Below are 27168 nucleotides of genomic sequence, written 5' to 3'. Positions count from 1 at the left end.
TTATTAATATAACAAACAAGTAAAATTTTACTGACATTAACTCGAAAATAGTTGTGGTATTATGTGATGGTGAACATACAGAAGTTCAGGCTGAGTTCAGAAGAAGCTATGAAACTGGGAATATCATTGCTGATATCAGATGGCTCTTGGTTGAAGGCAGAGAAATACCAGAAAGATTCTTGCCTGTGTTGTATTGACTACAAAAAGCCTTAAACTGTATTGATCATAATCTACCTTTAAAGAAAATACATCCAGACTTCTCCTTAGAAGCAAGGATGGCAAAACTTTATCTTATGTGCCTTGGATGTGTTTTTGGAAGGACCAATCCCTGGAGTAGCACATACTCAGGGTGGTGGAGTGAGGGGGGAAGGAATGCCCTTAATGAGATCAATTGACGTAGTAGCTGTAAATGGGTTTGAACCTAGTACTGATTGGGCAGTGTTTCATTGTGTACACAGAGTCACCGTGCATCACAGCCACTCACCAACACCTAACCTATTAAGACAACAACAAGGGGAGCTCTGATGACCTAGTGGCAAGGAACTGCAGCTACAATCTCAGAGGCGCACGGTTCGAATCCACCAGATGCTCTGCTGGGGAAGGAGGGACAATCTCCTCCTGTACCAGTCAGATCTGATTTGACAGTACACTCACGCAAAAATAATAAAATATAAAAAAAAAATTTAAAAAAAAAAGAACAACAACAGTAGAACAGAGTTGAGCTGCCCCATAGGATTTTTTGCAATGTAATCTTTAAGGGACCTGGGCATTGGACTTTCTTCTAAAGAGCCACTGGTTGGGTTTGAACCACCAACTTTCTAGTTAGCAACAGTACACTTAACCATTGATAATACCTCACCTCCACCCCCCCAAAAAAAATAATCCAGCACTGCCATCAACTCATGTCAACCCTATGGGGTAGAGTAACTACCATGTAAGGTTTCCAAGACCGTAAAGCTTTTTTAATTAATTTTTTATTGTAATTTGGATGATAGTTTACAGAGCGTATTGGTTTTTCATTCAATCATTCATACACATTTAAGAGTTTTTTAAAATATAGTTTTTCTTTTATACTGCTTTGTTGATAATTGCCTCAGTTCTCATTTTCTCAGGGTATATATATATTCCAAGCAGTGGAATAGCTGGGTCATATGGAATTTACATTTATAACATTGATTACGATACCCACTTACATAATCTCACGCTTCCCACTTTATTGCAGTAGTTCTCTTCTCCATGAATCGTTCCATTCTGCCTTCCTGCCTTCAGGGCCTTTTCCTTGGACAGAGGCTGCTCTTTTGACTGTATGTGGTGGTTATTCTAAGGAGTGAGTGCCTCCCTGGTGTTCTTGGTTACGTTATAGGCCTGTCTCGTTTTTGCCTGTAAAGACAAAAATTGGCTTCCTTCAAACCACCAATCTTTCCATTAGCATCCGAGCACTTTAACTCCTGCATCATCAGGATACCTACGTTTCTTATCCCCCGGCCTTGCAGAAAGATCTCTGAGTAGAGTTACCGTGTTCTTTTCTCCCTTACTCATCAACACCCTCTGTTTCCCGGTCTGTTTCACAGTCTGGCTCTTGCATTCCTCTTTCCTTAGAGGGGACAGTGGAACAGGTCTCACGACACAGCTGACTCACAAACAGCCAGTAGACCGTCCCCTTCCAGGATCTGCCCTTCGGCTGGCACCCAGGCTGTCTAATGGGTTCTCAGAAGTTGACACACGACCTTCCCTCTCGGGGAATGCCACTGTTGTATGCCATTGGATCCACTCTGACTCATAGAGACCCTATAGGACAGAGTCAGGCTACCTTCATAAGGTTTCTTAGGCTGAAATCCTGGTAAGAGCAGATTGTCAGAGCTTTTCTCCCCTGGGGTGGGGCAGCTGGTGGGTTCAAATGGCTGGCTTTTTGCTTAGCCACTAAGAGCCATTGTGTTACCAGAGCTCCTCCAAAGACCTTATGCTTTTCCACTTCTCATTGTACATAGTTCCTGGAGACTTGTAAACTCTTTGATATCTATAGAAGAAGAAAATAAAGGAGCCTCTGATAACTCCTTTGCAAAAATCAAACACGTATCAGTTGGAAATGGGAGTCAGCCTTGAGAAGAATCTGGAAAGGGAGGTCTGGAAACCATGGTCCTATACTTTTTTATTCCAGAGGCATGAAATTGATACACCTAGAGCCTGGCTTGCAGTAGATGAGAGTCCTTGGAACTAATTTGGAGGAAAGGACTTGGGTTCAAGTCCTTGTTCTGAAACTAATCAGCAGTACAACCCTGGACAGATCGCTTACTGTCTCCAGTCTCCACTTCTCCTTTAGAAAATTAAGAGAAACGAATAGAATTGGGCTGTTAGAAGGGGAGGCACTGAGAAGCCCTGGGCTGCCCGGCTTGTGATGGGCTTGTGATAAATGGCCACCAAGTGGGTTAGGGGAAGTGTGCACTGAAAATGAATCCTTTTTTGTAGTCCCTAGCCTGTAATGTAAGGCTTAAGGATATTTAAGAACATGTTCACTTACTTCTGGTTTTCAGTGACTTAATTTAAGGCTGATTGCCCGGCTAGTGCCAGTTAGCCTGGGTAATAGAAATGTGAACCCAGGTTGACTCATGATTGTGACTGCTGTTCCAGACTGGAGAAGCTTGGGTCTTTTTCACAGATGGAAGATGCTGGGCACACAGAAGTGTTCTAAGACAATAGGCCGCGGACAGCACCTGGGTCCCTCCGGAGGTGGTTATTTTGTGCTCAGGCAGGATTTCAGAGCCCTGGGCATGGGCTCCCTCAAATCCTACTCCCTTTGCATTTGCACAGTCTCTCGAAGCCCTTCCCTCCCCAGCAAGAGAGTCCTGGAGACAGGTGTGGTCGACGCCGTCAGAGGCTTACCCACATGCCCTGAGCATCCACAATTCCAGGACAAGACAATTAGCATGTTACTAAGAGCACCTTCAACTCTCCACCTGCTCAAGGCACAGGCCAGCTGCCCCAGGAGTTAACACCGCTAAGAACTGAGTTAACCTCTCCACCAATGATACATGAGAGATACAGGATAAATACCTTGGCTTCCTTTCCCTTTAGATGGGCCACCTCCAAGGTATGGTCCTCTCTGTCTTCTAGAGGTCTCAATGGAATTGAACCTTAATTACCCACCTGGAAAGCTGCTCATTAATGCCCCTTCTACTGGATTCCATTCCTTTCCGGCTCAACTCCCTCACCCTTCTCAGCGTTCCCTGGGACTATCTGCCAAATAAATGATGTGCATTCTTACTTCCCCTGACTGTAGAGCTCCTGTAGGGGAGCCCGCCTACAATGACAGGTGAGCAGGTACTGGCATGCCGTTGTACACACCCCCTCCTCGGACCTCTCGCAACACTCCAGTTCACTGCCCCTCCCCCATGCCATCACTGATTCCCACCACGACACGTGTAGAGGAAGATGCATATTTTTTTTAATCTCTAAAGAAAAAAAAAAGAATCCATGTTCCTGTCGAAGTCTAAACATGGTTCAGAATTTGCAGCAGAGAAGGAAATTGAGTGAAGCCATGATTAGCGCCTTGTTTCTGCTGTTCATGGTGAAATTTCCGCATCTGCCGCTCCAGCCCGCCGTGCCTGCCTTCATTAGTCCTGTTTGTAAGAACCTTGGTGAATGGGGATGTGCTTGAATCTCACACTGCTTATGTGCAGCATAAAGGACTCAGACTTGGGAGTTTTGTATTTCAGCACCTGATTTGAAGGGATAGGGTCTTCCATCGCACTAACAGGCTAATTGTCATTCAGAATGTACCTAGTGAAATGTAGGCTTGTCCTTCCCATTTGCAGACATTAATTACCGGTTGGTCTTCAGGGTAACAGACACGGCTCTATTCAGTGTGCACTTCCTGAGTGTCTGCCAGCCACTTTACCAGTCCTCCGAGGGAAGCCAAGTTGAATAAGAGACAGTCCCTGTCCCCTGGAGGCTTCATAATCTCTCTGGCCAAATGCCATTGCCCATAAAAGCAGAAAGATTATTTCCCAGAACTTACTAGGAAACTTTGAGAGTGAAGTTTGATCCTACTTTGAGACTCTCGAGGATGACTTTTAATGTCTTTTTCCTGCTGAAACACATATTGCAACTCCTTTCACTAAGTCATGCACCTGGAAACACTAGTTCATCGAATCACCACTCAGATTACATAATTGGGACTATATACGCCATTCATTAACTCACAGGGTCCACCATGCCAATGCTGTGGGCCACAGGGAATAGAAGGATGCATGAGAACGTGGGCTCCTTCAAGCTGGGAGCCATCCCTGTCTTGGCACCTCCCAATCCTTCCTGATGCACAGATTACCTTGCCAAAAGCCTTGGGCTTAGAAAGCAAGTATTTGGTAGACATTATGTGTCATTAAGCCATAAGCTCCCAATGTTGAAGGGACCCTTGAATCTCCTTTACAGCATTATCTTTTCTTGAATGCCTCCAGAAATGGGGAACTCATGTATCATTATTTTTTTTCTTATGTGGAAAGTATATGGGCATTGAAGGATACCTCTTTGACCATTGCCAGCTGGCCAATGTCACATAATATCTCTGAGCCTTTGTCTCAGCTTTTATTTTAAAATTGTAACATAAAGGGTGATTCCTTTCTTTGCCTTGAGATGGATGGTCACAAGTTTGTGGCATGAATGTGTCACTGTTCCTGGCTGGACAAGGACAGAGAAAGTGATGGCAAGGGATGGCTTCCTTCTCCGTTGGGCACTTTGGATTTAACTTCCTCCTGAAGTCCACAAGGCAAATACTGTCTTGCTTCCTGGGGACACACTTTAGGGGTTTGGTGATAGCTTTCTTGGCCTGCTCTCCTGTGTCCACCCCAGTACCTCTGGTTTCCCCTCCCACGCCTTCCAGCACTCTGAGTAGGACTTGATGGTCAGACCCTGGCCTTCCTCAGCACAGCCCTAAAGCAGCCTTTTGTTTTATGTCACTGGCAGGAAGTTAGTTAGGGTCAACACACTCCTCATTCGATGAGGTGTTGTTATCACAGGTCCATGAAAACCTCTTTTAGTTTGTGTACCCCCTTCTCCCACATTTATTCCCTTACCAACTCTTAGCTATTCTCAGTGAGAGGCAAACATTCTATGCATCTAATGTATATATGTGGCATCAGGATCAGAGGAAGACTCATCAACAACCTATTTTATACACATGACACAGCCTTGCTTGCTCCAAGTGAGGACTTGAAACGCTTGTAAAAGAGCAAAGATTACAGCCTTCAGTATGGTTTACATCTCAGCATCAAGAAGACAACAAATCTGACCACTGGACTGATAAGCAACATCATGAGAGATGGAGAAAAGATAGAAATTGTCAGCAATTTCATCTTCTTTGGGTCCATTCTCAACACGCTTGATACCTTCCAGCAGTCAGAAGATCAGGCAATCTTGCCTTCAGCAAGTCCTTTATCGGGATCTTTCCACATTACGAAGAAGTGATGTCAATTTGAAGATTAAGGTGCACCTGCTTCAGGCTATGGTCTTTTCTAATACTTGCTGTCCATCAGAGAACTGGACAGTGATTAAGGATGATAGAAAAAGAATTGACGCCTTTGAGTTGGAGTGTTGGGGGAAAGTACTGAGTATCCCATGGACTGAAAAAGAACAAATATATCTTGGAGAAAGTGCAGCCAGAGTTTTTCTTGGAGGCAAGGATGATGATGTTTTATCTCACATACTTTGGGCATGTTGCTAGGAGAGACTGTTCCTTGGAAAGAGACATGGTTGGAAAGATAGAGGGCCAGTGAAAGAGAGGAAGACCCTAACTGAGATGGGCTGACACAGTGACTGCAGTTATAGGCTCAGATGTGTCAGATGATGACAGTGGCACAAGGTAGGACCGAGTTCAGAGCTGTTATTCATACTGGACTTAACATCTAACAACAACTGTTATATATGTGTGTGTATGTGTATGTATATGTATGTGTGTATATATAGTGTATGTGTATGTATGTGTGTGTATATATCGTGTCTGTATATGTATGTGTGTGTATCTATAGTGTTTGTATATGTGTGTGTGTGTGTGTATAGTGTCTGTAATGTATCTTTACAAAATATGTGCTTCTGGAGTGTGTGTGCGTGTGCTATGAATTTACATCAGTGAAATCAGATTCCCTATCTTCTATTGTTTTCCATTCAGCACAATTTATTATTTATTTTTTTGGGGGAAAGTTTACAAATCATACTGTGGTTTCATTCAGTCATTTGGCTGTGGCCTCTTATCCTGTTATAGTGCCCCATGGGGTATATCTACACTTTACCGTCCCCTCTCCAAGTGACAGACACCCAGCTCACCTGAACCTCCCCACATTCTTGGTGATGAATGTTCTTATAAATGTCCCTTTGTAGATCCAGTCATGTCTTTCTTCAGGCCCAATACATCGGAGCAGAATTGCTGGGTCACAACTTGTGTACACATTGCACTTGCCTACATTCTGCCATTTTTACCCTTTGAAGTGCCTGTTCCCCACTCCCAACACCACCAGCAACCAAGGACTCCTACTCCTGACTGAGCACTTAGCCACTGTCTCCCCCAGGGAGCCTTCCTCAGCCCACAGCCAGGGACTATTTCCAGACTGGTCTTTTTTCAGTTTGACGTTCACCAGTGAGGCATATTTTCTTTATGTATCATCCAAATCAACAACTTGACATAAAGAATGCTCTTTTGAGAGAGAACACTTCTTTTTGTGCCACGAGAGGAGACTGGTCTTATGCTGCAGGGACGAGGACTCTTTGTTTTGGAATATTTTTAGCCCTTGAGAACCAGAAGATGTCAGTGCTGAAGGACTCTCATCTAACCCGGTGATGCACAGCCCTGGCTGCACTTCCCCATCCCCCTAGAAGATTATTTTAAATGCAGAGACTCAGGAGACATCCCCCAATCCCATGGACTCTGAGGTAATGGATCTGTGTTGAGACTCAGGCATTTATATTTTCTCATAGGTTCCACATTATTCCATTATTTGGCCAGAACTGAAATCCATACCATGCAATATTCAGATGAAGAAACTGAGAACAGCGTAGAAAGGGAATGGTTTGTCCGAGGCCACACAGTGTGCCAGTGACAGTGCTAGCCGGGGCCTGTGGGGCAGGAAGGCCTGTCTGTGGCAGACCCCACACCACAGCCCCTCTCCCTCCACTGAGAATCTTCACATGGATCCTCTACCCTGTCTGTCTGCAAATCCCCTGCTCCACCATCCCTAGTCTGCAAAGCCAAGTCTATATCTAGAAAAGTTACTGTTGTTGTTGTTGAGTACCATCGGGTCAGAACCAAAGCATAGCTGACCCTCCAGTGGGTTTTCAGAGGCAGTTAATCGCATGAGAAGAAGTTGCCCATCTTTCTCCTGTGGAGCAGCTGATGGATTCAAACCACATACCTTTGGGTTGGCAGTGCAATTCCTTACCACTAAGCCACCAGAGATCCCTATTGAGATGAGTATTTCCTGCTGTTTGCACAGTAGCATTAACAAAGAGCCCAAAAGTTGGACTTTCTGGGTTCCTGTTACAGTCATCACGGGGGGCTCAGAGTAAATGGAAGAATACAGGGGGCATGACTCTTCTACCTGGAAATGCTGGAAGACCCCTGGAAACAGAGTGAGGAGGTGACCCTATGCTGCTGAGTCATGAGATGGAAGGCTTCAATTTTCTCTACTCAAGACCTGACAAGCTAACAGAAATCAGAAGGCCTGGACACACCTAGGACGTAACTCCAACACAAGCAGTAGTATCATCAGTGCCATAAGCCCACTAGGTTGCTCAAAGAGCAGGAGCGGTATTCAGGAGGGCTTCCTGGAAGAGGGATCATTTGAACCAGTGCTGCAGCAGTTAAGTGCTCAGCTGCTAACGGAAAGGTTAACAGCCAGAATGTGCTCTTTAGACGGAGAGACCTGGTGATAAGTTCCCCTAAAGTCCACAGCCTAGGAAAGCTATGAGGCAGTTCAACTCTGTCCCACGCGGTCACCCCAAATCTCAAATGTCTCCCCTGCACTTAGCAAGAGCAAAGTAGGGCTGGGATGAGGCCAAAGTCACTGTAGCTTCAGCTCGTACTAGTTGTTGTTTTTATGTGTCATTGAGTCGCTTGCGAGTCATAGCGACCCTGTGTACAACAGCCCTAAACTCTGCTCTGTCCTGTACCAATCGCATTGCCTCTAACACTCCCATCCCAATTATCCCAGTCACTGAATCAATCCACCTCATAGAGGGCCTTCCCCTCCTGCACTGTCCCTCCACCCTCCTAAGCACGATGTCCTTCTCCAAGGACCGGTCTCTCCTCACAACATGTCCAAAGTATGTTAGACAGAGCCTCAGAATCCTTGCCTCCAAGGAGCCACCCGGTTTAACCCTTTCCAGGGCAAATCTGTTTGTTTTCCTAGCAGCCCATGGTACTCTCAATACTCTTCTCCAGCACCACAGCTCAAAGGCATCAATTCTCCTTCTGTCCTCCTTGGTCATTGTCCAACTCTCTGATGCATAACAAGTTAGAGATTAGGAATTGTCTTTTTCTTTTTTTTAATTAATTTTAATGAAAGTTTACAGAGACTTAGGGTTTCTAGTCATTTATTTTTGCACTTTTCTCCCTGCCTCCCCCTCCCCCTAATTCACTTTTCTCCTTGAGAAGTAAAAGAAAAACTCTTCCATTGCTATGCAGTCACTGCCCCCTAGTCCACTGCACTGTGCAGCCTTCATTCTGGACTAGGAATTATCTTTTTCATTCTCCTGTCTCCCGCGTGGCACAGAAGAGATGACCAATCAGTGTTGAGGGAATGGATCTTATTGATCCAGGGGATTAATCATAATAAGCCCTTTGAAGTCCTGGATGTCTAAGGTCACTGTGGTCAAGGACATGGAAATAACATTATTTCCAACTTGGGGGATGGATTCTTCCATCATGAAATCCTTGACAGGGCCTGACATGCAGTTATTGTTGGTAGGTGCTGCCAAGTCAAGTATGACTGATCGCGACCCTACGCACAGCCAGCCTGAAACCTGCCCTGTCCTGTGCCATCCTCACCATCCCCACACGCTAGAGCACATTGCTGAAGTCACCATGTCCATCTCTGTTGTTAGGAGTCTTCTTTGCTGACCCTCTGTCTTTCTAAGCATGATGTCCCTTTCCAAGGAATAGCCTCATCTAGCTACATGTCCAGAGTATGAAAGACGAAGCTTCATCCTTGCCTCCAGGGAGCACCTGTTTGTTCCTTTGGTGGTCCTGTAGTCTTTTGACATGTGGTAGGTCACCAGTAAATATGAGCTGAACGACAACATTTCTGCTCAGCAAATGGTCAACCCGCTCTGAATTCAGAATGAGGAGTCCTGAGCTTGGGCCCTGCCCAGCGTGTGGCTCAGAACTACCACAGCACCTGGGTGAGGTTCCTCCTTCATGTACCAAATGGGGCAGGTTATGCTCAATTCAAGGTTAAGCTTGGACATTAAATGTGATGTGTGAGGCGAGGCAAGGTTCCAAGTACTCCCTGCCCCCTAGGAAAGAGGTTCTGGTAATTATGGTCAGGGTAGGAAGCCAAAGAGCTTGTTGGTGTTATGGGACAGTCCAGGGGGACCACTGAGTCAGAGGCAGGAGCCGTGAGGCTGGGGACAGAGTGGGGTGCCAGCACCACCACTTTCCGGCTCCTCATGGTTTATGCCTATCGACCTGCATATTTCATGTGCTGCCTCCTCACAGCAAATAAATAAATCAGGGCTTCCTCTTGTGAACAGTGGGAGCTGCAGAGGCCTTCCAAAGGCCTGGGGCGCGGGGGGCGGGGGGGAGCTCCGTGACGGCAAACTGCGACAGAGCCTACAAATGTGACATTTAGGGGTCCAGTGGTGCTGGCAGGTGACAGCCACCTGCACAGCGTGATGAGTCCTAGACACCCCCAGAGAAGGAGGAAGTGACTTTCACAGCCTCTGTTTGCTACCACACAGTCCAAGGAGGGCAGCCAAGGAGTGTGGTCTCCAGGGTTCCTGTCCTATTTCCTGACATTTCTAAGGGACCAGCAAGGCACCTGTGTTTCTTGAAATGCCTTTCCCTACAGCCAGTATCCCAGCAGCCGGGTCCTCTGTGCGACTCCTGTTGTCTCTGCTGCTGCTGTGTCATTTGATGACCTGTAGGCATTTTGCTGACCAGGTCTGAGCCCTGTAACTCTAGCGACCTGCTTGTGGTGCATGAGGTCCCATTGTCTGTGGGTGGATGGCCATGCATCTGCACAGAGGACCCACGGAGTAGAAGGCTCAGCATGGAACTATCACTTGTCAGGTGTCCACCAGTAAACAGATCCTGACTAGAATTCCTCGTCAGTCCATTGGCTTACACAGTCAGGCAGGTGATGTCATGATTGGGCATGGCCCAGGGAAAGGCCCAGATGGATGGGAGTGTAGAAAAGAGGCTCTGAAAGATGTGGCTGGAGGGCCTGGGGGCTGGTGCCTGGGGACTGATCTATCTTTGTCTTCAAGCTTACAGGAATGACAGAGAGTTGGTTCTTTAAGTTGCCTGTGACTCACAGCGACCCTGTGAACAGCACATCTGAACCAGGGCAGAAGGGAGCAAAAGTAGTTGTGTAGTTCTAACAGGGAAAGGCAGGAGAATGGGGCAACATTCCAGAGTGACAAAGACAGAAAGTTAGTGGTTAGAGACATAGGACTGGTTATGACTGGGGAGACACCCCTCATTCTTGGAGGGGTACAGTGCAGCAGAGAACTAATTGCCACCCAGGCCAGGCTTGATGGTCCTGTGATTTTAAGTGAAAGAAGCGGAGCCTTTAAAAAAAGCTGAGGCCTGTGCATAGACTGAGGCACAGGACAGGAGTACCCAAGCAGAAGTCCAGGACCCTGATCTAACCACTACTGTCTCTTGTCCCCACAGACAGCAGGGAAGTGAAGGTGGGAGAGTACAACGCCGTGGCCGACACGCTGGAGATCATCAACGACACCATCAGGTTCCAAGGTAAGGCAAGTGGGCTTCTTGGAAGAGAGGCCTGGACGTTGTCTAAGCATGGGGGTCAAGCCTGGAGAACTTGGATTCATGAATAAGGAACCTCCTTTCCATTCAGCCCATACACTCACTGCCTGGGCACAGGGCCCCCATCCCTCACGTGGGTTCTATGTCATGGGATAGGTCACTGATATTCTCATGGAGTGTTGGTTGTCGCCAAGGCTTCAGGGTGTAAACCAGTGAGTGGTCCGTTATTGTTGGTGCCATTAAGAGCACGAGGACTAAGAACCTGTGAACAACAGATCTGAACCTTGCTCCTGAATTCTATGCCATCGTCGTGTCATCTGCCATGCTCATGTCCACTGTTGCAATGATCATGTCAGTCCATCTCGTTGAGGGTCTTCCCCTCTTTCACTGACCCTCCATCGTTCCCAGCATAATGTCTCTCTCCAAAGATTGGTTGCTTCTGAAAGTTTGGCCAAAGGAAGTGAGACCAAGTTTCACCATCCTTGCTTGTAAGGAGCATCTTGATTGCACTTCTTCCAAGACCTATCTGTTGGTTCTTTGGCAGTTCAATACTCTTCACCAGCACCACAGTCCAAAGGTATCAATCCTTCTTCTGTCATCCTTAGTCATTGTCCAACTTGCAGATACATAAGAAGCAATTGGAAATATCAGCACTGAGGGTTTGATAGTTGATTATGTTAAAGTCACCCAGCTAACTTGAGCTCTGTCTTCTCTGGCAAACATAGTAACTTGAGCTCTGTCTTCTCTGGTAAGCATAATTTGTTTGCATCTGTGATCAGACCTATCCACTGGCTTCACTTCCTCCAAAAGTCATCCTAACTCCTCTTCTGCTAGAGAGGATCTCCTCAGCTTTTAAAACCCAGGGTCCATCGTCCCCTCCTTTGGGCAGCCTTCCATGACTGCCCCTCAGCTAGGCTCACACCTCCCTTTTCTTTGCTCCCACCGCCTGTCTCTCCCACAGTTCCTGTCACCTAGCACTGAAATTACTGTGCTATTGGACCATGAGCTCCCTGACTGAATCCTAGAGGACTTGAAATTTCTGGTACCAGCCAGCGTCTGGAACATGCCAGAGGCTTGGTGATATTTTATTTTGAGAAATGAATATGTGATTGAACAAATAAATAGAGGAGTGGGAAGTGCATATATATAAATGAATGAGTGAGCACATGGGGAGTGATGAAGATAGGTGGGTGGATGGATGGATGGATGGACAGGTGGAAGGACGGTCCGACAAGCAGAAAGATGAAAAGTAGCTGGCAGGATGGGTGGGAGAGTAGATGGATGAGTGGATGGACAGCTGCAGCCCAGTCAGTGGACCGTGGATAGCTGCAGGGTCACCGAGTACTATTACTTTGATACCTCTAGGGTAGCAAATGCCGGAGGGAGGGAGCACCAGTTGCCTTTCTGTACCTTGAATTCCTTTTTAAAAGCATGTCCTTTATAAGCCAAGGTTCTTTTATAGGCCCTTTGGTTACATTTTGTCATGTCCTCACATATCCATTGGATCCACAAGATTAAACTTTGAGAAACTGCAAAGCAGAGCCCCAGACAGCCCCAACGTGGGGTGAGGCGATCTCTGTGCCTCCCCACTCCACCTGGGGGAGTGGTTACCGAGCATGTAATTGCATATTGCCTCATGGAGCCACAGAAGCACTCTCAACGTTGGGCACGCAAATCCTGTTGTCAGAAAGAGTGACGCTTCTGTACACAAAGCCTGTGAGAGATGGAGCGTGTTCTAACCCCAAGACTGGACTCCCACCCAAACAGGCCTCTCTGCTTCCAGACTCCACAGAGTTGGATTTACTGAAAGGATTCTAGGTTTACATGTTGAAGGAAAGACTCAGATACACAGAACATGACTTAGAGGGAAAAATGCAAATGTAAAAAGAAGCCTAGTTCAGTTGGTAGAGCATCATATTGTTTTTTTAAATTTCGTTTATTTTTCATTTCAATGAACATCTACATCCATTCATTCATTGTTGCACCCTTCTCCCCGCACAAACCCCTCCCCCCCATTTGCTCCTCTCCTTGAAAAGCAAAAGAAAAACCCCCTCATTGGTACAAAAACCCCCCCGCACCTCCCCAAACCCCACCCCCTACCCCCAAATATAATCCACTCTGCAACCCTCATTGCGTACACCTACGATAAAAATAATGCCCTAAGATATAATACTTTTAGACTATTCTCTCCCAGAGCATCATATTTTTAATCTAAGGGTGTAGGGTCTGTGTCCTTCCTTATTCAGGCACAAAACTTACTTTTCACAAAGCCACTTAACACCTAGAAAACTGTTGCCTGTGTCAAAATGGAACATGTGGTTCTCCCCTGCTTTTCTGAAGTTTGTTTTATACTATGTAATTTTCATGAAGGATCTCAATTAGTGCACAGTTTTCCTAACTGGCTTTGGTGGCCTAATGGTAAGAAATTGTGCTGCAAATCCCAAAGGCAGGCAGTTCAAATCCACCAGCTGCTTTGCAGGAGAAGGATGGTCAGTCTCCTGCCATGTGATTAACTGCCTTTGAAAACCCACTGGAGGCTCAGCTGTTGGTCTCAGATGTCCACTGATTCCGACTCAATGGCACACGACAACAACAAAGAGGAAGAAGCTCAAAAAGCGAAATGAATGTTTTGAAGGAAGCCCCTGAAAAAGTGGCGCCACCAAGCTCCTCCCCCGGGAACTACACGCTCAGCATCCCGGCATCAGCCTCCAGCCGCCCCAGAGCTTTGGACTGTGTCCATCGGCCTGATGTGTTATTTCCTGCTTTATGTGCTATCGGTAATATTTCGGATCTGGAAACACTCAATAATTGTTCTGATGACATGGTCCGTCACGTGCTGTGAGCTAACTGAAAGGTCAGCCGTGTGGATCCATCCACCCACAGCTCCTCTGGAGAAAGGTGGACAGTTTCCTCCTTCATAGCCACGGACGCCCGATGGACGGTCACTATGAGTTGAAATTGACAACAGTGAGATCTTTACTTAATAGTAATTGCATCTTTCCACCGTTTTGACTGACGAAAGTTTTCTCTACTTTTGGAGTACAGTGTAATCTTAGCCGCCTATGAGGCTTGGCACGTTCTCTAAGTATCCGGTAAATAAGATGATTTTTATTACAATCGGGGGAAGTGTCTAGTATGTAAGCTCCTCAAGGACAGAGACTAGAGACTATGTCTCCTTCATTCTGAGTCGCTGGTACCCAGCCTTCAGCCCGTCACAGAAGGTAAAGAATGAGTGGATAATAAATTAACAGGTAGAGAAAGAAGAAAACTCGAGTCAGCTGCTGTTACTGATGTTTCTAATAAGTTGTTTCTGTGTGGCACCTGTGATGTCTTAGTTAGGATCCACCGTGTGCAGCATTTTTAGGGAAGAGAAGAAGGGTAAGATTTTATCAATTTTCAGAACTTTTTTCTACCCAGTGGGCCCTGCAGTCACTAGTGGGGCGGTCATGACCTTTGGTGCAAGCCTCGATCTCCTTTCTCAGATCCTGCATCAACAGAGAGAGCCTTGTTTCCAGCCAAGAGTGTGTCTCCAGGACCCCTCCGGTGTTTGGAAGTCCCCCTGAGCAGCCTGATGCAGCCTGGGGTGTGGAGATAGGAGTAGAGGAGGAGCATCAGAAGGCTCCAGATGCTTGCCTCTCACCACGGAAAATGCTGTCACTGCTACCACCTTGTGTCTCTCTTAGCCCTTGAGGTCCCTTTTTTGTAGAAATATCATTTTGTCTTAAATTACCAGTGCTTTATGTTACCGATGCCAGCAAAGTTTCTGTTTTCAAACCTGGCAATTTCCCCAGACTTTTGCCCCCATACCCCACCCCCAACACACACACACTCAACCCCCACTACTAATATTTCTAGAGAGCACTGAGTGGTAGCCTAATGGGTAAGAAGTTATGCTGCCAACCCCAAGGCAGACAGTTCAAATCCACCAGTGCTCTTTGGGAGAAATATGGACAACACTTTTGAGCTAGCTAAAAGAGTTTTTAAACACAGATGTTCAGGAAAATCTTGTTCCCCACTGCCTCATCTATCCATGGCTTGCCTGTGTCCTGGGGACAGAGGTAAACTGAGGGCTGGTGTCCTGCCAGATCCACAGTGCAGAGGCCATCCTGAGCCCTGGGGCCACCCTTGGGCTCTTAGGCTTGGCTAATCCTGTGACTGATTCCATAAACTAAAGGTTCTTCAGTTCCACAGCATAAATCTGCTCTGACATGTGGTGGTGGTGGTTTGTGGTGTGTGTTTTTTTTAAGTGAAAGTAAAGACAGTTTTATTAGAAATAACATATTCCAGAGAAGAGATGCGAGGCATTTCTCCAAAAGTAAAGAAGCAGAGAAAGACCTGCTCTGAATCGTCTTTGAATATCCACCCATTGATTACTATTATGGTTATTACAGACTTGTGTGTGTAACAGGGTATAAATAGACATGCAAGGTAAAACAGGTGTGGGAAAGCATAGGAAACTATGCCAAAGACTGGATATGCATAGGTTTAACAGAGGATGCTTACACATGCTGCAAAAGACTCAAATGTATTTAAAGACCAAGTTGCGCCTGATCCAAGCCTTGGTATTTTCAGTTACTTCGTATGCATGTGAGAGTTGGATAATGCATAAGGATGACAGAAGAAGAATCAATGCCTTTGAATTGTGGTGTTGGAGAAGAGTACCGCTCACGCCATGGACTGTCAAAAGAACAAACAGATCTCTCCCGGAGGAAGTGCTACCAGGGTGCTCCTTAGAGGCGCGGGTGGTGAAACTTCTTCCCACATTCATTGGACGTGTTGTCAGGAGGGACCAGTCCTTGGGAGAGAATGTTATGCTAGGAAATACGGAGGGTCAGAGAAAGAGAGGAAGACTCTCAACAAGATGGATTGACACAGTGACTGTGGCACTGGGACGTCGGAGACTGTGAGGACGGTGCAGGGTAGGGCAGAGTGCCAGTCTCTCGTTCATGAAGTCACCATGGGTCATAGTTGACTGGATGACACACCTCACACCAACACAGTAAGATGTACATGGACAAAGTTAGGGGAACTTATTAGGCATCACAACAAAAAAAGAGAGGGAGAAGAGAAGACAGAGAGAGAGAGAGAGGAAGAAAGGAGGGGGAGGGAGGGAAGGAAGGGAGGAAGGGAGGGAGGGAAAACTGACATATAACATTGCTCAGCAAGAGGGAATTTGCACGAAGCTAAAGGAATCCCTGCATCCCTCACCACAAGCAGCCTGTACCAGGTGAAGTTAAAACAGACCTAGTTTCCACTGAACATAAAGATGAGCTGGGTCTGAGGCCCTTAGGGATTCCCTAAGTTGCAAGTGCCCTTTAAACAAGAACAAGGGTGCCTCTACATTCACAGAGAAAGAATGCCACGCTTCAGTCTGATCCTGGAGCAGTCGGGAGGGAAGGCTTTGCCGGGAGCCTCTGCTCTCTGAGACAGTGAGGCTTATGAAAGTGGAAAACCAGAAAGAGCTTTTCCAGGATAATGACCTTGTGGCAGGAAATCCATAGCCAGAGCACATCGGTGTCAGCAGGGAAGTGACAGGCTCAGTGTCCACACAGTCGAGGGGCGATTGTGACCATACACCAGGTCCTCATACCTGGTGATACCCGCACCCAGCAGCCAGTACCCAGCCTTGAGCCTTCCGAACCATTGTCACCTCCGAGGATAAATGGTGATGGCTTTGCAGCCATATAATTAGGCCAAATCAAATTCTGGTGCCTGTTGGTTGCTGTTGGATGTCATTGAGTTGCTTTTGACAACAAACCTATGTAAACAGAACTAACGCTGCCTGATCCTGTGCTGTCCTGGTTGTCATTACTGTGTTTGAGTCCATTGTTGTAACCCCTGTGTTATCTTGTCGATGGCCTTTCTTTCTTTCACTGACCCTCTGTGTTTCCAAGCATGATGTCCTCCTTCCAGGGCTGGGTCCCTCCTGACAACATGCTCAAGGTTCATGAGACATAGTCTTGCCATCTTGATGTCTAAGGAACATTCTGGCTGTTCCAACAGCTATTAAATGTGACCCTTCTGGAAGCTCTTCCTAAGGATGCTGGGATGTGGGGAGACTTGAGGAATTCCATGTTTATCACCCTATCCCTTTAAGATTCTATTTAGAGAAAGTATAAAGTGGCCTGCTGGCAGGCAGACTGAGCTGCTGGATCATTCCTAGATGGGCCTCACACAGGGTTTGGGCCCTGGTGCCTGGCAAAGTTCAGGGACACGCAAGCATATATCATCTGGAGGAATCCCTGTGCACTGGACTCAGTCAGTGTCCTTTCTTTGCCCTTCTAGGATCTGAACCACCAAAAGATAAGACCATCATCCTGGAGCAGCTCCGAAAGATCTCCCTACCTCTCTACAGCATCCTCTCGGCCCTCACCATCCTTGGCATGATCATGGCCAGCGCCTTTCTCTTCTTCAACATCAAGAACCGGAATCAGAAGTAAGCTGCTCATGTCCCCCCGACCCCTTCTAGACAAAGTGTAGGAGCCTCAGCGCACAGCTGATTCTCCTGGTCACAGAGCTCTCCTAGGGCCATGTTTCCTAAAGTGTGTGGTCAGTCACCAGGATAGTGTTCGGTGTTCCGTTTATGTACATACACACACACACACACACACACGTAAGGCTGCTTGTTGCACAGTTCTGCTGTTGTTAACTGTTATTTAGTCAGCTCCCAACTAATGGTGACTCTTTACACAGAGCAATGACCAGGCCCTACCTCATTACTATGATCAGTTACAGACTGAACTGTTGTAATCCACAGAGCTTTCATTGCCTGGTTTTCTAAAGTAGATCGCCAGGCCTTTCTGAGCTCCTAATGTGAGTCAGTCTGGAAGCTCCTCTGTTCAACATTAGAAAAACATGCAGACTTCCGCGAGCAGGTGGGTGGTGGCTGCACATGAGACATTGAACTCAGTCCCTTGTGTGGGAGACGAGAATGGTACCTCTGAGCATCGGAGCCTCACTACATGACACTAGAGGGTCTCATTCGCACTTCAGCTCTTGTGGGGGCACCATCCATACAGACTACAGCATGCAGTGTCTCTGGAGCTGCAGGCCACTGCGGAAAGGTAAGATCACTTTGAGGGAGGCTGGGTTAAGTAGAACTGAATGCACACCTCCACAAGTCTCCTCGGAGCTTTGCATACGCTTGTGCACTTTGTAGGGTGATAAAGACAGAATTCCTCCAGTCTCCCCACATCCCAACATCTTTAGGACCACTTCCAGGGGGCTCACAATTGGTCTGGTATCATTGGCACCGCTGGTCCAGCCTGGTACAGGGCAGAAGCCCCACCCTTCCGTTATCTCCTTTGGCCCTCCCATTGAGATGAGAGTGATGAAGAAGTATACTATCCCCGGCCACACTGCTGAGCTCTCTTGGTTCCGGCCCTGATTTCTTTTCTCCCAACACCCTGTGCATCACAGTAGTCTGATTCCCAAGTGACCGTGGGGCTGAGTTATTCTGGTCACTGGTGGGCAGAGTCGGCCGCTGTTGGAGGCAGCAGTGTGTACCAGCCAGAGCTGGTCTTTGGTTTCCATAGCAAACCTCAGAACCCAGTTCCCTGCCTAGTGGGAGAGGCTCATCGGGGCTTCAGAGTGTGTGGGCTGTTGCAGGGTACCAGTCAGTGCCACCCACTCAGTGTCACAGCTCTGCCACCCAGCCCAGTGACCACACTGCCTGATCCTGTGGGCTGCTGGGCCCAAGCCTAATTCCAAGACTGGTTTTGGAGGAAGGGTTTTGGTAGCAATTTCTTAGAATACATCTGTTCCTTGAAGGACAAGAAGACATTTTATTCACCTATTATTTATTTTCTCTTTTCACAAAAAATACAGATACCTCTGCATTAAAAAAAAATGCAGCCTCTTTTGTCCATTCTGTACAAACTTTCACTGATGACTGTACGTGAGTGTACCAGGTACATAGTTGATTCCCAATTAATAGTAGATTCTCTTCCTGCAAACCTCAACGGTTCCCATTGTGACTGCAAGCTGACCCAATTTTGAGAAAGAATGCCTTTAACTCCTTAACTATCCCCTCTTGGCCTCCTAGAGAAAATTCTCATTCCTCTTTTCAGTGGGCTGGCATTCAAATGAGATCCCCCTCCCTCTTCTCTGCCAAGAGATAGGAAATAACTGCCATTGTGGCTGCAAATCTCCCCTCACTTCTGCCCCCCGCCCCCGAATGCCACCCTTTAAGGTCCACCTCCTCCAGGAAGCCCATTCACAGTCCTAGTCTTTCCCCTCAACAGCATGCTGTGAGAGCAGGAATGATGTTGCCTTAGCTCTCGTAGGTAACTCATGCCTCAAAACAACTATGAGAGATCATCTCACCCAAGTCAGAATAGCAAAATTCAACAGAGCAGCAAACAAATGCCAGCGAGGTTGTGGAGAAACTGGAACCATTATTCACTGTTGGTGGGAGAGTAAAAGGTGCAGCCACTGTGGAAGGCAGTATGGCACTTCCTCAAAAAGTTGGAAATAGAAATACCATTTGACCCAGCAATTCCACTACTGGGAATATACCCTAAAGAAACCAGAACTGCCACCCAAGCAGATATATGCACACCCATGCTTATTGCTGCTTTGTTCACAGTAGCAAGGAGTTGGAAACAACCTAAGTGCCCATCAACAAATGGATAGAGAAGCTGTGGTATATTCACACAATGAAATAGTATGAAACACTGAAAAACAAGGAACTCATGCAATATTATACAAAATGGGTGACCATGGAGGACATTATGCTGTATGAAATATCTCCATCCCAAAAGGACAAAGGACAATTACTGCATAATGCCACTGTTATAAAACAGGACTGTCATGGGGGTTGGGGGAAAACTAAGAAAAGAGAGGATAAATGATGTACACTGCACTGAAACAGGCAAGGGAGAGAACTGAATAAAAAGAATATATGATTAGGTATTATTGGCATGACAAGAGTCTAGAATAAGAGCTGCATAGTAAAGTAGACTGGGGAGAGGTAACTGTATAACAATGAAATAATCTTTTTTTCCCAAAGAGAAGAGCAAACTGGTGGGGATGGGGGAAGAAGAGAGGAAAGTGTGCAACAATGAATGAATGAAAATCCAAGTTCTTGATAAACTTTCATTAAAACCTCAATTTTTTAAAAAAAGAAATTCTTGAGCAAGATTTAAAAAAGAAAAACACAACCCACCATACCTCTTTAGTGATTCAAATCCACCAGAGGGTCCCAGGGTAGAAAAATGAGCCGTCTCCCCCTGTGCCGTGTACAGCCTTGGAAAGCCCGGGGGGACTTGATATCAGTGCAGTTTACAAAGAAGCCTGTGGGAACCTGGACTCACCTCAGCTTCACATAAGCCCCCAGACACAGCAATCAGCACTCCCATTTTCAGATGAAGAAACTGAGCCTGGAGTGGTTAAGTGGCTTGCCCAACCTCACACCACTGTACAGTAGCCCAGTGCTCCCAACTAGAAACCCCGTGTGCAGTCCACTGTGGACTTCAGGCCTTCTGTCCCTTTACCACTTTGATACATTACAGTTTTTTTTAAATGTAAAAAAATTATTCTAACTACAGAATACAAAGGAATGTGTTAAAAGAGCAACCGACCATAATTGCAATATGAATCAGGAGGCACAGAAAATCTAAGCAGCCATGAGCTGAGCAGACCAGTGGAGCCCAGCACCTGTGTCAGCAGGGGTGCTAGGCAGCAGGACCCCTGCCCAGAGGAAGTGAGAGAGAAGTGTGGAAAGTCTGGGAATGTAAAGGCTTCCCTCAGCCATGGTCTGGTGGAGGTGACAATGGAGGTGGGATGGTGACTCTGTCGTTGACCTCTGTCACCTGTGACCGGGTTAGGTCCCTGTCCACACTGTGTGGCACAAGCCAGTATGACTCCTAAACTAAAGGGACACTCACTTTCTGCCTGGTGATTTGTTCCTGGATGACCTTCAGTTCTCACCTGGACATTCCCTTGACCTGGTCCACTCACTATGGAAGAGCTGAGGTGGAAATCTCTTCTCTTTGCACTTGGGGGTTTCTGAACATAATGGCACAATGCTCCAGGCTGGGCCTGTCGTCCCAGCTCCAGTGAGAAACACCTGTTGCTGTAAAGCTTTTGTGTCAGCTAAAAACTGATGGGTGAATAAGCTGATGCTGCAAAGGTGGCCCTAGAGAAGTGACAGGTGAACTTGACAGAGGAGACAGGAAACTCAGCAATTAGAAATGCTTAAGCTGTGTGGGTCATCTAGCAAGGGAACAGACAGCTGGAGCTGGGATATACCTGGGAAAGAGGATGGGGAAGCTCGGCCTCTTCTCTCCTCCTGTCCTCCAGCCTCGGTACCAGTGTCTACCTGGCACGCGAGAACTGTGGGCCTTCAGAAAGCGCACTGATGGAATAACGAAATGAACAGTCTATTTAAAAGGTTCTCTCTTTCTTTTGTCAGGTTAATAAAGATGTCTAGTCCCTATATGAACAACCTTATAATTCTTGGAGGGATGCTCTCCTATGCATCGATATTTCTCTTTGGTCTTGATGGATCCTTCGTCTCCGAAAAGACCTTTGAAACACTTTGCACTGTAAGTAGTATTTCATATTCTGCTGGCATGTGGTGTAAATTTTCTCAGTGACCCCAGTCGTCAGAGGCAGACACAAACACAGGAATATGAGGAAAGTGTGACGAGTAGGCAGAAAACGACCCATTCAGCAGTTCCTGCAACTCAGTGTGGAAACACAGGGGTTACCTTCACAGCAGAGCCGACTGAGGTATTACCTGTAAAATTAAGATAATGGCTTTTACAGGATGCTGGGAGAGAGGGCCCACTGAGAAATGACTGGGTAACTTAGAAAAGGGAGGGAGAAAAATTACCAACCAGAAAAGCAAGGTCAGATCGCTTAGTGAGGAAACAAATTCTCCCAGTTGCTCAACACCCATGGTCGACTGCAGTGAGAGATCTGGGGATGGATGGCTCTGAGCCATGTAGGAGAAATTGGAACCATTACTTTCTATTTAAGTAGTGTTTCTCAGCCATTTTTCCCCTTCATTATTGCTCCTCGAAGGAGCCTTTTAAAACATCTTTCCTTAATTACTCTATCCGCACCCCCCACGTGAAATGTTAATACCATCGATACGCTGTGTATCTATTGATAAGGAGAGTTGTGCTCTGGCTTGGGACTGTCCCAGTGGCAGCAGTTTTTCGTGTTTTTTTTCTGTGTGTCTAGCTGTTAAAGTCTGCCAGGCAGTTGCTCAGGAGTTCATTCCAACTTCCCGGAAACCCCGTGTGCGTCGATGTAGAACTGTCGTCTTTAGGATCCTTAATGATGATCTTGCAGAACTAGATCACCAGGAATGTCAGGGTGCAACTTGGCCAACTCACACCTCCAGCCTTTTGGTTGGCACCTGGCTGCATTAACCCTTTGCACTACCAAGGACTCCATGTATATACTGTTGTTAGGTGCCATCAAGTCGACACCAAATCATAGCTGACCCTCCAGTGAGTTTTCAGAATTTGTAAATTGCTCAGGAAGAGATGGCCCATCTTTCTCCCGCAGAGCAGCTGGTGGATTTGAACCATATACCTTCGGGTTGGCAGTGCAGCTCCTTGCCTCTGGGCCACCAGCACTCTCTTACACATACACAGAGGAATTTTTTTTTTCATCTCCCAAGAACCATTTCTTTTGCTTCTTTTATGATTGTGTGTCCTCTATTAAAGATGTGTATATTTAAGAAAACTCAAAACACTGCTATTTATTTAACTCTCTTTTAGAAAAGTTATTTTTTAACTTCACATTTTTTAAACTTTTGTTACCTAAGGAATGCAGTTGTGGTGGTTGGTTGGTTGTTGTTGTTAAGTGCCATCCAGTCATAGATGACTCATAGCAACCCTATGAACGAAAGACCTGAACACCTGTATAACTTTCATCATTTCTACATGTTCATAAGGTTTCCAGAGGCAAGCTATTTTTGGAAGTGGATGCCGCTCCTGCTTCCAAGCTTGTTTTAATCGGGAAGCTCCACCAAACACTGTCCACCATGGGTGATCAATATAGCATTTGGCACATCTGTGTCACAGTGTTCAGCATCATAGCAACCATGAGTTACCTCTAAACAGCAAATGGACAGACCAGTGTTATACCACCTAGAAGAATGTTTGACCAAAAACAATTTAAACCAGGCCTGAAGGCCACAGATTAAAATCACTCACTTTTGACTTGGTAGCATCACTTTCTATCTTCTAGGCCAACAGAGTTCCCTCGTTGTTGTTGTTGTTGTTGTTGTTGTTGTTGTTGTTGTTAAGTGCCATTGAGTTGTAGACAACTCATAGCGATCCTATGAATGAAAGACCTTGGTTAGGTTTCCTAAGTAGGCTATGCTGTAGCAATTAGCAGTTGTCTATAACCAACTCAGTTCAACATATCATTGGCTTTTGTATTTTTTATTTTTTTAAGCAGAAGTAATCAGAACTTGGTTGTGGACTTCAATGTGGGGTAGCCATTTGCATCTCTGTTGTCCCATATGCAATAATTCTTCCAGTTTCCTGCATGAAGAGTCAAGGCAACAGAGGGTGGTGAAGAGTCAGGGTTGACAGTTTATCCAATAGCAACTCTCGTTGTTGCTGTTTTCTTTTAAGATATTGAGAGAAGTGTCCATGTTTTTAATACAAGGCTCTCTCTTTGGGTCATTTGTCCTTTTCCAGAGCATTAATGTTGCCCACTGATGAAGGAAGATGGGTTGAAAAATCAATTGTTCTGTGCCAACAAGTCGAGTACAACCCATAGCGACCCTATGAACAGCTGTCCTGAGCCCTGCTCTGTCCTGTGCCATCCGCATCATAACTGACACACTATTGCTGAAGTCCCAGTGTCAGTCCATCTCACTGAGGATCTGCCTCTCCTTTGCTGACCCTCCATTTTTCCAAGCGTGATGTCTCTTCCCAAGGAATGGCTTTGCCTAGCTACCTGTCCAAAGTATAAAAGACGAGGCTTTGTAATCCTTGCCTCTGAGGAGCACTCTGGCTGTACCCTTTCCAGTAGTGAGAGATCAACAGAGGACTCCTAAAAGGATATGCTAGTTAGCACCCAAGCACTGGCCTTCTAGGACTTCACTGGGTCCCTGTGTTTGGGGACAGGAGAGGAGAGAAGCCCTTGGGATCCTGTACTGTCAGTGATGATACACTTGATTCCTATTGGTACTGGACACAGCTTCAAACAAATGTTAATGTTACCGGTGACTTAGATGTGACTGGCAGGTGAGACGTTCTTCACAGATGGACTTATTTTGTCCTGAGAATTCTGGTTGAGAAATGTGTTGAATCTCCACCTGCCCAGAGGGGTTGAGTACTTCAGTGGAGTAGTCAAGCCCAGAACACTCCAGGCCTCACCCTGCTCACAAATCCTACTTGGAGGATTGTGTTTCAAGCCTTACATTGCCACCCACCTCCTACTTTATGTTGCCCTTTGAGAGATAGTGAGTGGATCTGCCCAAGAGACTAAAGTCCCCAATATGCCTGGAGTCAGCTCTGAAGAAGCTGAGTTGTTCAAAGGGCCTTGTGGATGAGAACCACTCAGTGTGACCTCATAGTATTATAATAATGGCTGCAGTGAATCAAAGTCTTGCTTGTTTAAGAGAAGGTATAGAGCCCTGTAGAATTATCCTACATTTATTTTACCATGAATTTGGACTTCTGAAGTAGCCTTCAAATTTATGGGTGCTGTATTTTTCTATGGTCAGCTCTCCTGGGTGGTGGTAAAAATTTTGCCCATGGTGTAGAGTGAGTAGGAGAGAGGGAATTCCTCTTCTGTCTGCACTTTGGGGGGCTAGGATTCCCTCTGGAGGAGACTGTGACAATGACAGTTTGACTCAGTGACTGGGGTAATGGGTGTAGGTGTGTCAGAGACAATGAAATTGGCTCAAGATAGAGCAGGGTTCAGAGCTGTTGTACGTGGTGTCACGATGAGTCACAAATGACTTGATGACACAACAGTGGTGATGACAGTAACAAACATGGTCCAGAGGCTACTTTGGCAACCTTAATTTACACAGTTAGACAGTTCCCTGGAGATAAGTCCTCAGCTGCTAACTGAAACCTCAGTGTTTCAAGTCCACCAGCTGCTTCATGGAGAAAGAAGCCGCAGCCCGCTTCTGTAAAGATGTGCACCCTTGGGAACCCTGGAGGCAGGCACTTCTCTGTCCTGTGGGTTTGCTTCCTCCAAAGTGGAGAGTTTACACCATGCTCTGATATCTAAACAAGGGCTCCTTATAAAGTGGAAGCCCAGGGAGTCGAGGGGCCTGCCTCGGTCTCACTGCTGAGAATTGGGGCCAGTACTCTTCCCTGGCTCCAGTGTAACCTAACCCCACTTCCTTCCTGGGATTCCTCCACTCAGTTCCTCCTGCTGCCTGGGCCTGCCTGGAACCAGTCTCCATGTCCCCAGTGCAGGAACAGGAGATTGACGTTCAGAGCTGCCAGCCCTCTGCATCCCTTCCTCCCAGAAACAACCTCTGACACCGAGACTTGTTCAGGAGCCAGAGGCTGCTAACACGCAGGTGCTTTCTCGAGTTTGACCTGGATTCTACAAACGCTGGGTGACGCAGGCTCGGGAGCAAAAGAAGGGACGTCCCCCACACCCGGGGTTTTTCTTTTAATGAAGCCTGACATTCTATTCTGGGCGTCTCGCTCGTTTGTGTGAGGGGAAAGTTGTCCTAGGAAGCTTGGGAGGCGGCATGAATAAATCATAAAGCGCTTTCCAAATCAGCCTTAGCTGGGAGCACAAGGGCTGGGGAAGATGTTGGGGCCTGGTGCTCACCACCCCTGAGAATTCATTTATTTGCAGTCAGGGCTGTTCCAGAGGCTCTGCAGAGGGGAGCCCACATTCATGGCTGTGGGGAAAAGGCATAGATTAACTACTGGGGATTGAATTGGGTCAGCTCAAATTTGTACATGGGTTAGGATGAGGGTCATTTATTTAATCATTCTCAGTACCTCCCATGAAGAGGAACTGGAGCTCTTGAGTTAGAGACTAAATAGCAGTCCCTGGTGAGCGCCACTGAGGTTGTACTCCACATGCGCTCCTGGGGTGCTCCGCTCAGTCATTTCACTCCATGCTTTTGGGGCCTGGAGAGGATGAGGCAACCAACAGGGCTGCCTGGCCCAATGAGCAGATCTCACAGCCAGGGTGGGACTCCTATCTCTGACACTTACTAGAGCTTGATGTTGGCAAATGATAACTTCTTTGTGCCTCAGTTTTACCATCTGTAGAATGAACTTAACACTACTCCTCACATCAGGATTGTGATGTAGGTTAAGCAGGAAAGTCCTGACAAACCACCTAGTGCACAGGATAGGTGTGTGAGGCAGGGGAGGGCAGGAGAGGAGAGAAGTCTCAATCTGTTCCCTTTCCTTCCCTCGAATTATAGTTTCCTGAGGCTCCACATTGTGTTCTGTAGGGAATCTTACCGGCCAGGGAGAAAGGGAGACCACAAAGCACATTTCAGCCATGATGCTATGGAAGTCACTCTTTAGTCTCTCCATGGCCACATAGTTTCCCTTTTCACTTTCAATGTCAAAATTAAATCATGAACAGCATCGCCTCAGGAGGAAGCCTGTGACTGTAACCACAGTATGTCCCTCAAAGGGTGTCTTTGCCCAGAAGGGACTGGGATTAGGGTGGGGTTTACACACACACACACGCGTGCGCGCGCGAGTGCTACTTCTAGGAAAGCAGTTACACTTAGCTCCCACCCCCCACTCTCTCTCACCCTTTCTGGAATCTTCCCAGCCTTGTCAGTACTGGTTTCAGAGAGTTGCAAACAGCTCCAGCTACACTGAGCTGTTTCCCTGGACGCTGTGTGGGTAGTGGAATCACCATAGCAACATGGACCTTTTGGGCACAGAGCGGCCTTACGAGGACGGTGCTGTGTGGGGGACCGACCCCTGTGTTGGCGGAGAGGGGAGCACCTTTGGGAGGGGGGGTAAAAGGTAGAGAATGTGGATCCCAAACTGACCCAGCTCAGGGGTCCAGGCCCTCAACCCAGAGAATGAACACGGTGAGTGGGGAGGAGAAAAGGTGTACTTCCCTTCCTGTCGAACCTTCAACCCTGGCATGAGCGTGCAGTGTGGTGGAAGGGACACAGCAGTGCAGGCAAGGATGCCCTGGGGAGACCTTAGATGCCAGGACAGGTTAGTTATGTGTGGCTGCAGCAGCATCAAGGGCTCTCCAGGCACAAC

The 27168-nt window shown here is 46.8% G+C and overlaps 1 protein-coding gene across 1 annotated transcript in view; it reads left to right on the top strand.

Moving 5' to 3' along the window:
* Nucleotides 1–27168, top strand: part of GABBR2 (gamma-aminobutyric acid (GABA) B receptor, 2) — a 518990-nt gene that overhangs the window by 403090 nt on the left and 88732 nt on the right. The window contains exons 9-11 of the mRNA XM_006886874.1: nt 10880–10960; nt 17261–17411; nt 21390–21522. Of these exons, the coding sequence (XP_006886936.1) occupies nt 10880–10960; nt 17261–17411; nt 21390–21522 (365 nt within the window). The remainder of the gene's footprint in view (nt 1–10879; nt 10961–17260; nt 17412–21389; nt 21523–27168) is intronic.

This window comes from Elephantulus edwardii, unplaced genomic scaffold (genome assembly GCF_000299155.1).
Source record: "Elephantulus edwardii isolate Elephantulus edwardi_28Jun2011 unplaced genomic scaffold, EleEdw1.0 scaffold00052, whole genome shotgun sequence".
Classification (NCBI taxonomy): Eukaryota; Metazoa; Chordata; class Mammalia; order Macroscelidea; family Macroscelididae; genus Elephantulus; species Elephantulus edwardii.
This window is presented reverse-complemented; position numbering and strand designations above follow the sequence as displayed.